At 45.2% G+C, this 10,747-nt stretch overlaps 1 protein-coding gene across 1 annotated transcript; it reads right to left on the bottom strand.

The window, feature by feature from the left end:
• Positions 1 to 4,345: 4,345 nt before the first annotated feature.
• LOC147881176 (pentatricopeptide repeat-containing protein At1g74600, chloroplastic-like) lies at positions 4,346 to 9,802 on the bottom strand. Its single transcript, XM_087370019.1, has one exon. The coding sequence runs from the start codon at positions 8,921 to 8,923 to the stop codon at positions 5,249 to 5,251; it is 3,675 nt and encodes a 1,224-aa protein (XP_087226145.1). The 5' UTR covers positions 8,924 to 9,802; the 3' UTR covers positions 4,346 to 5,248.
• Between the last annotated feature and the right edge of the window lie 945 nt (positions 9,803 to 10,747).

Below are 10,747 nucleotides of genomic sequence, written 5' to 3'. Positions count from 1 at the left end.
AACAAAGGAGCAAAAAGAGGGGATCAGGCAGAATGTCTCTACTTGCATTTGAGGTAGCAGGAGCAACAAGTCGAAGGATATGGCAATGGATTCTAAAGTAAGATCCCTGCCTGTATGGTATCGTAGCCGGATCCAATGCCAACAACAACATGAAGAACCAAACACCCGTTGGAATAAAGGATAAACAAAGGTACAAGACATGACAAAGAACGAAGGTTGCAGTCGAAAGTAAACAAACACCACCAATCCCAAAGGGACAATCAACAAACCAAAGACCAAGATCAAAGAAAGAAGACTGAAGCCACAATGGGAGGCAAGAAGGGAGGCAAATGAGGCCAACATCATGAGATGACACCCAAGCTGTATCCAATGGAGTAGCTAAAGAAGGGCCAAAGATAGAGCGTGGACCTAGACAAGCACAAAGGGAGGCACTCAGGAGCTACGAACTTTGAGGGATGCATCCTCCAAAACAAAACACGATGTCTTGAAGCACATACAAAGGATACCCTAATTGTGGGAGACTAAGGGAAGAGGGCCCCCTCCCCTCTTATCTATGAGGGTGAGACTTTAAAACCGTATACTCTACTTCTTATAAAATGTCTTCATGTAGCCTTGTGGTAAGACCTTATAAGAAAATTATGGAGTTCTTGAGTTCGGTCCCCCCTTTGCACTTTGAAGCTCTCTCTTTTACCTTAGCTTAATTGGGGTGGGGTACTCCACCTTTTTCACCTAAGAAATCGATTAAATTTCTCTATTGAAAAATAAAGGCCTTTTGCCCTTAGATTAAGTTATATGTATGGAATGATTTATTGATATTAAGGGCCTTTAGACTAGTTATATAGTAAGTATAGATGAGAAAGCTAATGGAGGACTTAGGTGAGAGCACCCACCATTTCCTCCTCAATTATCGACTACTAATGCGACCCAATTGCAATGACATGATATGCTCTTGTTTCCCTCAATATCCACCCCATAACTCTCTAGCACATGAATATTAATCAATTAACACTCTCAATACTTCACACATCAATCTATTAATCCTGTGACAATTGTTGACAACAGCAGTCAAAAGCACAATCAAGAGGGAGATCATTGTATGTGTGGAGTAGAGCACAACTCAACTCGTAATAACTTGATCTTAACAGAATGGGATTGTTGAGTGAAAGCACCGAACAGTTATAGAGATGGGATTGACCATGATGATCAGAGGGAGGGATCTCTTGAAAGCTTATTGAGGTGCGGTAGTCAACACTGTAGTTCACATCCTCAACAGGACCAAGACCAAGACCAAGGCCGTTGGCACGTACTATGCCCTATGAAGCTTACTATGGTAAGAAGCCCACTATCTCTCATTTGAGGATTTTTTATTCTGATACATTTGTACATGTGCATAAAGATGATAGGTCAAAGCTGGATTCCAAGAGCAGGACGTGCGTCTTTGTCAAGTACAGTGAAGAATCCAAGGCATACCCACTCTTCAGCCCGGTAAAGAAATAGATATTGATCAGTAGGGATGTAATCTTTGAGGAAATGGCGTCCCAGGTGGATGAGGTCATTAAATTTCCCAAAGTTCCTGCACCCATGTTGACCATTACAAACTGAAGATTTAGAGAAACCACCCTCAAATTTAACTTTCGATGAGAAGAAGTTACCAACGTGGTATCTGACAACCTTGCAAGATTCTCGGGTCATAGGCATTCCTGAGATGAGTTCTAGAGTTCAATAGTTCTGACGCAATGTGTGTGCACCATCAGCCAACTTCGCCATGGTAGCTCAGCTCGATGAGCTGCAGACATTTGAGAAAACAAAAGATACACCAGAGTGCAAGATGCCATGAAGGAAGTGATGGGCACTATTCAAAAAAATGACACTTCGGACCTGGTGGATAGACCCTACAAGTTGAAGGTCATCTGTACCGAGTGGGTGTACAAGCTTAAGTTCAACTCTAAAGGGAGCTTCCACAAATATAAAGCTAGATTCGTGGTGAAGGGCTATGCTCAGCCAGAGGGACTTCAAAATGATGAGATTTTTGCCCCCACAACCCATATGGTCACTATTGGGACGGTGATTGCATTGGCTGCCCCCATAGCCCATATGGTCACTATTCGGATGGTGAGACTTTTGCCCCCCCAACCTGCCTAGTCACTGTTCGGACGCATTGTCTGCCCATCACGGTTGGTCCATGTTTCAGATAGGCATCGAATCAGCATTCTTGAACTAGAGGTGTATGTGGGTCAACCACCCTAATTTCAGGTTCTAGGGTCCGCTTCAAAGGTGTGCAAAGTGAAGAAGGCATTATATAGGCTGAAATAAGTCCCGAGAGCATGGTACCAATGCATCGATGAGTTCTTCTCAAAGATCCGGTTGAATTGAAAGGATAGTTCTGATCCTATACGTGGACAATCTGATCCTTACCAGTGACCACATCAAGACGATAGCTTATGTCAAGAAGATATTCATGAAGGAGTTCGAGATGACAGACTTGGCATCTCTCCGCTACTTCCTTAGGATCAAGGTCAAGCAGAACAAGGATAGCATTTTCATCTTGCAGAGAAGTACTGTTGGGAGATACTGAAGCGTTCAAGATGGAGGACTGCAAGGAGGCTATGATACCAATGGAGGTCGATGCCAGTAGGTATCGATGGTTGGAGAGCACTCTGCTTTATCTAACCAACACCAGGCCAAACATGTCCTTTGCCGTTGGTCTCTTGTGTCAATTTTTTGCGAAACCCAGGGAGAATCACTAGAAGGCAGGTCTAGGAGTGCTGAGGTATTTGCACATACAAGATTACATACACCACAGGGATTGAGCTAGGCGGATTCTGTGACTCAGATTGGGTAGGTGACATCGACTCCAGGCATTCGGTTTCAGGGTATTGTTTTGTGTTTGCATCAAGACTGTGACTCAGAATGGACAGTTATGATCCTATACGTGGACAATCTGATCCTTACCAGTGGCCACATCAAGATGATAGCTTATGTCAAGAAGATATTCATGAAGGAGTTCGAGATGACAAACTTGGGATCTCTCCACTACTTCCTTAGGATCAAGGTCAAGCAGAACAAGGATAGCATTTTCATCTTGCAGAGAAGTACTGTTGGGAGATACTGAAGCGTTCAAGATGGAGGACTGCAAGGAAGCTATGATACCAATGGAGGTCGATGCCAGTAGGTATCAATGGTTGGAGGGCACTCTGCCTTATCTAACCAACACCAGGCCAGGAAGACATGTCCTTTGCCGTTGGTCTCTTGTGTCAATTTTTTGCGAAACCCAGGGAGAATCACTGGAAGGCAGGTCTAGGAGTGCTGAGGTATTTGCACATACAAGATTACATACACCACAAGGATTGAGCTAGGCGGATTCTGTGACTCAGATTGGGCAGGTGACATTGACTCCAGGCATTCGACTTCAGGGTATTGTTTTGTGCTTGCATCAAGACTGTGACTCGGAAAGGACAGTTCTGATCCTATACGTGGACAATCTGATCCTTACCAATGGCCACATCAAGACGACAGCTTATGTCAAGAAGATATTCATGAAGGAGTTCGAGATGACATACTTGGGATCTCTCCACTACTTCCTTCGGATCAAGGTCAAGCAGAACAAGGATAGCATTTTCATCTTGCAGAGAAGTACTGTTGGGAGATACTGAAGTGTTCAAGATGGAGGACTGCAAGGAAGCTATGATACCAATGGAGGTCGATGCCAATAGGTATCGATGGTTGGAGGGCACTCTACTTTATCTAACCAACACCAGGCCAGACATGTCCTTTGCCATTGGTCTCTTGCGTCAATTTTTTGCGAAACCCAGGGAGAATCACTGGAAGGCAGGTCTAGGAGTGCTGAGGTATTTGCACATACAAGATTACATACACCACAGGGATTGAGCTAGGCGGATTCTGTGACTCAGATTGGGCAGGTGACATCGACTCCAGGCATTCGACTTCAGGGTATTGTTTTGTGCTTGCATCAGGGGCCGTTTTCAGGCTGAGCAAGAAACAACCCTCAATTGCACTTTCTTCTACTGAGGCGGAATATGGAGCTGCTTGCACTACAGCATGTGAGACGTTGTGGCTCAGGTGGATACTTGAGGATATGGATGTGACTCAGGAGAAGGCGACGATGGTCATGTACGACAACCAGTGAATTATACATGGAAGTGTGGAAATGTTTAACTATGGAATCAAGCTTCATCAACATGTGTACTTCACAACCATTCATGTGTGTGCAAGCCAGCAAATAGACTGCATCAAGACAAATATAGAAGCAATACTTTTATATTTCCCTCCGTCCACAAAGTGGACACAATAAAATACCAAAATGCTCTCCTACTATATGCCTGGCAGCTCTAGATCTCTGACCCAGTGTGCTCCACTGAGCTTATGTAGACTCTCCATCCAAAGATCCCTTCCACCTTGCTGTTCAGAAAGCCAGCCTAGGTGGGCAACTCTTGCTGAGCTAAGTCTGCAGGTATCCAGCCCAATTCACCTCTTGGATAAGGCCCAACTGCTGTTGCTAGTGCTGCTCCTTCTTGCTCTTCAGAAGCTGCTCCAAGTGATGAGTATGGAGGCGGCCACCTTATACAGGGCACAAAGCCCTGCCAAAACAGCAGACTTTTACAAACCCTCCAGCCAACTCAAACAGGCCAACTTTTAGCAGCTTATAAAGCCCCCTTTGGGGTCATTCTTCCAGCCTTTGGCTGGCCCTGCTTGGCCACGTGACACGCTGCCACTGGCCCAAGCAGGCCTGCCCATATCCAGCCTCAAGGCCTTCCATAACTTGCTGCAACTGTCCGTCTCTGTTCAGCATTGTTCCAGGCCCTGGAAAGCTTCCAACCAGTCCGTACTGAGGTTTCCCTAAACATGCTTGTCCTCTCCATCCAGGGAACCTTAACCCTAACCCTAAGGTATTCATGTATATAGTCATGTTTATAATCAATACAGATGAGTGTACAACGCATATTTTACAGCTACATATCTTGTGCACTCCACTCTCTCCTCCCGATCCTCCAACAACACTCTCTTCCGTACTTTTTGTTTTGTTTTGTTTTGAGAGCCCGCTTTGACAATTATCAAAAACCCCACAGATTTGTCATGTAGGCTTCCCCTCCATTGTTTTCATTAGGCACACAATAGCGAGCTCTCTCCCTATAACCACATAGAGCATCCTGGTCTTCAGCACATATTTCGTGTGAGACAGGTTCGATATTTGGACCATCTCTGTCCTCCATTTTGGGACGACAATATTTCAACTTTCAATATATTTGACATTGGGTCTGTTTTGTAGTCCCCCAACGTATGTGTCATCCCAGTAAGGGCAGTTCACCAGCTCTCCAGCTCTCTCATGGTTCCATTCAATGCTTGAGCATTCCTTGTCAATACTAGGAGTTAATAAGTCCTCATGTATGTGAGGATCTGCATATATGTTAGCCATCAGTATGTAAGCTGCAGGAATTGTTTCATCTATTCTCACCACATTTTCGAAGCAATGTCTTCCACACTGCTTACTCTTCCACTTTCTACAAGCAGCCAATACAGTTGACCATGCAATAGCATTAGGTTGAAAAGGCATTTTCTCGACCATTGCCAATGCCGCCTCCACTTGGCCTGCACGACCAAGGAGATCAACCATGCAAGTGTAGTGCTCAAGAGTCGGCATAATGCCATACTGTTTGCTCAGAGCCTGAAAGTACTTTTGGCCCTTGTCCACAAGACCTACATGACTGCATGCAGTAAGAACACTAAGAAATGTGACCCCGTCTGGCTGTATTCCTTCCTGCCTCATTCTCTCAAACAAATGAAACACATGTTCACTCTGTCCCTGGTGGGCATATCCTGAAATCAATGCACTCCATGGTACAATATCCTTTGTGGGCAATGTATCAAACAATTTTTGGGCATTGACCATGCTCCCACATTTAGCATACATGTCAACCAGACTGGTTACAACTATTGCAGAAGTCTCAAGACCAACCCTGGTAATTTGAGAATGGAGTTCCTTTCCCATTTCCAAAACTGCTGTGTCACCACAAGCTTTGAGAATGGCGACGAAGGTAAAGCTATCAAGTGGTACACCTTGCTCTTGCATTTCTCTATAAAGTCTCAAAGCCTCCTCGCTTTCTTCTTGTGCAACATATCCCAGGATCATGGTGTTCCAAAATGCTACATCATGATGAAGCAATTCATCAAAGACACACCGTGCATCTTCCATGCTCCCACACCTTGCATACATATCCACCAAGGTGGTTCCCACATATATGTCTGAGTCGAAGTCACTTACTACTACCTGGCAATGGATAGCTCTACCTTTCTCCAGGCATCCTCTTTGCCTCCCTTCTTTGAGTGCTGCCAGGCTGCTGCAAGCTTTTAGTGCCCCAACAAAGGTTTGATCACTTGGTTGGAAACCTTGCTCTTGCATCTGCACATATAAATCCAGAGCCAGCGCACCTTCCTCCTGCCTGCTATATCCCAAGATCATCGTAGTCCACATAACCACATTACGCTCAGGCATTTCGTGAAACACACACCATGCATCCTCCAGGTTTCCACATTTCACATACACATCCACCAAGGAATTGCCCACAAACAAATCTAACTCAAAGCCACTGTTCACTAATTGAGTGTGGATGGCTCTACCTTTCTCCAAGCATTCTGTACTTGCAAATTTCCCATCAGCTTGCCTCCCATTTTCCACTGTGGCCATGCTGCTGCAAGCCTTCAATGCACCAACAAAAGTGCGAGCATTGGGTTGGACACCTTCCCATTGCATCTGCACATACAAATCAAAAGCCAGTATACTGTCTTCTTGCTCAGCATAACCCAAGATCATGGTAGTCCATACCACCACATCACAAAAGGGCAAGTCATCAAAGACACACTGTGCATCTTCCATGCTCCCACATTTTGTGTACATGTCCACCAAAGTGGTTGCAACGAATACATCCGACCCAAAGCCACTCTTTATTACTTGGGAATGGATGCCTCTTCCTCTACCCAAGCATCCTGCATTCCCAACTTTCTGAAGAGCTTGCTTCCCAACTCCCAATGCTCTTACGCTGCTGCAAGCTTTCAATGCACCAACAAAGGTTTGGGCATTCGGTTGAACGCCTTCTTGGTGCATCTGTGCATACAATTCCAAAGCTCGCATGCCTTCCTCGTGCTTGGCATACCCCAGGATGATGGTAGTCCACATAACCACATCATGATGAGGCAATTTGTCAAAGACCCCTTGTGCATCCTCCATGCTCCCACATTTGGAGTACATATCCACTAAAGCGGTTGCTACATATACATCAGACTCAAAGCCATGCTTGACTACTTCGCAATGAATGGATCTACCTGTCTCCAAGCATCCTGTTTTTCCCAATTTCTGCTTTGTGTCTTCCACTGCTGCCACAAGACCACAACCCTTCAATGCCCCAACAAAGGTCCAAATGTCAGGTGTGATCCCTTCTTGCTGCAGCCATGCACACAAATTCAAAGCCACCTCACTCTCTTCTTGCTTGACATACCCTAGGATCATGGTAGTCCATGTGACCACATTACGATAAGGCAAATTGTCAAATACATGCCGGGCATCCTCTATGCCCCCACATTTTATGTACATATCCACCAAACCGTTCCCCACAAATGCATCCAGCTCAAAACCACACTTTACCACTAGGGAATGAACGGCTCTACCTTTCTCCAAGCACCCTGTTTTTGCAGAATTCTCATCACTTTGCTTCGCCTCTTCCAGTGCTGCCAGGCTACTACAGGCCTTCAATGCACCAACAAATGTCCGATCATTTGGTTGGACACCTTCCTGGTGCATCTGGGCATACAACTCCAAAGCCCATGCAGCCTCTTCATGCTTGGCATACCCCCATATCATGGTAGTCCAAGTAATCACGTCACGATGAGGCAATTTGTCAAACACATGGTGTGCATCCTCCATGCTCTCACATTTTGCATACATATCCACCAAGGAGTTTCCCACGAACAAATCCAACTCAAGTCCCCTCTGTACTACTCGTGAGTGGATGGATCTACCTTTCTCAAGGCATCCTGTTTTTGCAACTTTCCCAGGGAGTTGCTTTTGCCCCTCCAATGATGCCAGGCTACTGCAAGCCTTCAAGGCACCAACAAAAGTTGAATCATCTGGTGTGGCATTTTGCTGTTGCATCCGTGCATACAAGTCCAAAGCCAGCACGCCTTGTTCTTGCTTGGCATATCCTGAGATCATGGCATTCCAGGAAACTACATCACGGTGAGGCAATTCATCAAAAACACACCGTGCATCCTCCATGCTCCCACATTTTGTGTACATATTCACCAAGGCAGTCCCCACAAATAGATCCGCTTCCAAGCCACTCTTTGCCACTTGCGAGTGGATGGCTCTCCCTTTCTTTAGGCATAACTTTGTGTTTCTCCCATCAGCTTGCTTCACCACTTCCAATGCTGCCAGGGTACTGCAGGCTTTTAATGCGCCCACAAAGGTTCGATCAGTCATTTGGACGCCTTCCTGGCACATCCAAGCATACAGCTCCAAAGCCCTTGCACCCTCATCCTGCTTGGCATAGCCCAGGATCATTATGTTCCATGACAGGACATCTCGCTTTGGCATTTTGTCAAACACATGGCGGGCATCCACCAAGTTCCCACGCTTCACATACATATGCATCAGATTATTTGTCTTAAAAACTGGAAGCTCACTAAAACTTTCCACTGCATGGGCTTCAACCTCCTTCACCGCATTCAGCCTCTTGTGGACTCCGTTTCCAGCCCTCCCTGAGAAGCAAAGCCGAAGCTCTGGGCCCATAGGCAAAGAAAAACCAAGGAGAATTATCTTCCAAAAGACAAGACACGATAATCCAGCAAAGAGAAGTACGTCAGATAGAAGGAGGCCAAAGCACATAGAGTGCAGCAGGAAGAGAAACATCATTGAGTAAGACAACTCTAAACCAAGTCGAAAGCGTATTGAACTCAAGCATTCAGTCTTCTTGCTGTGCACAGCCCATGTTTAAAGGCGAATCAAGATTGCCAAGTGCTAGATTTTGTCACGAGTGTAGAATCTAACGAGTGCCGTAGGTACCCACATGTGACAGTGTGTGTTTGCTACACCACTTCTGAGCTAGAGTTTTGTGACTCGACTGATAATGTCTCTTTACGTCATCGTGAAGTGATATATCAACATCAGCTTCCTCATCACTCCCCTTTTCCTGACTACATTTCCGTTGATGAAAGGTCCAAACTTGACCTTACTGTGTGTCATCAATCTTTGTTACGTTGTTGGCTAGTGTCCACAGTTATAGCACAAACTCTTATTCTTTTGCGTGACTTTTGTTTTATTTTGTTTTGAGAGCCGGCTTTCTCAGTGAGGCACTTAGAGCAGCTCCGCATGCGCTGCTGGAGATGGAGGCACGCTCCTTGCACGCTGGTGGAGATGGAGGGAGCTACTGAGTCCAGCGTTGTGGCTTCACATAAATCAAGTCCCCATGTGTAGCTTTGGAACGAAATTGTGGCATGAAGTGGGTTTCCGCTGCCTGAACCTGCAATCTAGTCACAGTGTCCACAAATGGAAAGCTTCTCGAGAAGATCTTTCCTCCCAAGAGTCCAATGTTGGGCTAGAATCCCACATTTCATAGACTCTGGGCTGGCATTTGACTTCCATGGAGCCCTACTTCCATGCGGCTGCAAACACATTTTGACGGTAAGGCATCAATGGCTAGCGCGGGGAGGTCCTCTTACACGCACCAGACATCTCATGGAGAACGTTCCCCCTACCTTTTGTATTCAGCCACCTTTTGTATTTAGCGCATATGCATGATGGACCTAGGCATGCAGCCTCTACGCTTTTAGCTTACCACACTAAAACTCCATTGACCAAGTTGCACGATTTTTGCTATTCATAAGGCCTGCCCAAAAGGTAATTGGTGGAGGAAATTCCAAGAACTAGAGGTGAAAGCAGCAACAAATGAGTTGGAGACAATCAAGGAGCAAGGGCATGGAGGTAGGGAAGCTTGAGAGAGAGAGAGAGAGAGAGAGAGAGAGAGAGAGAGAGAGAAAGGAACTTAAATAGTAAATTGAACTAGACTAATAGTGAATAGGAAAGTCTAACTTTAGTGGGACAAAAATGGAAACCAAAAGAATTTCAAAAAACATGATTTTTGCTTTGCCAAGCTCAGCCATCGTTACTTAGGCTTCCACTTGAAACGTGGTCGGCCAACAACGGGTGCTCGATTTAGATAAGAGCTACCATACCCATACTAGGCATTAACTCAACGGGCTACCATACCCACATTAGGTGTAGGGCTCAATAGAGCCATAGTCTTCCTTTTTTATCTTCTTGTTATATCTCCTTAAGAAGGTGTCCCTCATCTACTCTCATTTTTTAAATAGCTTATAGGTTGTTGATTGAACCATTGTTGGGCTACCTTATGAATCGTACATGGCAAGAAACTCACCTATTTTTATTGGGAAGTAGCTCACATATTCTTCCTTAGTATTGTATCCAATACACTATAGAAACTTTGAAGGTATCCTTGTCTTCAAGGTCCTTGAAACTTGTTCTTTTTTATTGGTTATAGTTAAAGGTAAAACTATCATCCATGTTCTCTTGTTGCTCTCCTTGGCTATATGCCGAGAGCTACTTTCTTGTGGGTCTTTCTCACCTTTACTCTTGTATGGGTGAGCTTAGCTACTTATTTGACATTTTTGACCTACTTAGCATCCTTCCTCATCCCTAAATGATTGTGTAAGGTCTCTA

This window comes from Dipteris shenzhenensis, chromosome 31 (genome assembly GCF_047967505.1).
Source record: "Dipteris shenzhenensis isolate YYH24624 ecotype China chromosome 31, Dip_SZ_1.0, whole genome shotgun sequence".
NCBI lineage: Eukaryota > Viridiplantae > Streptophyta > Polypodiopsida > Gleicheniales > Dipteridaceae > Dipteris > Dipteris shenzhenensis.
This window is presented reverse-complemented; position numbering and strand designations above follow the sequence as displayed.

Bases quoted from the DNA above. Each gene is read 5' to 3' on its own strand.
- LOC147881176 (XM_087370019.1), bottom strand. From the start codon at position 8,923: ATGATGTTTCTCTTCCTGCTGCACTCTATGTGCTTTGGCCTCCTTCTA.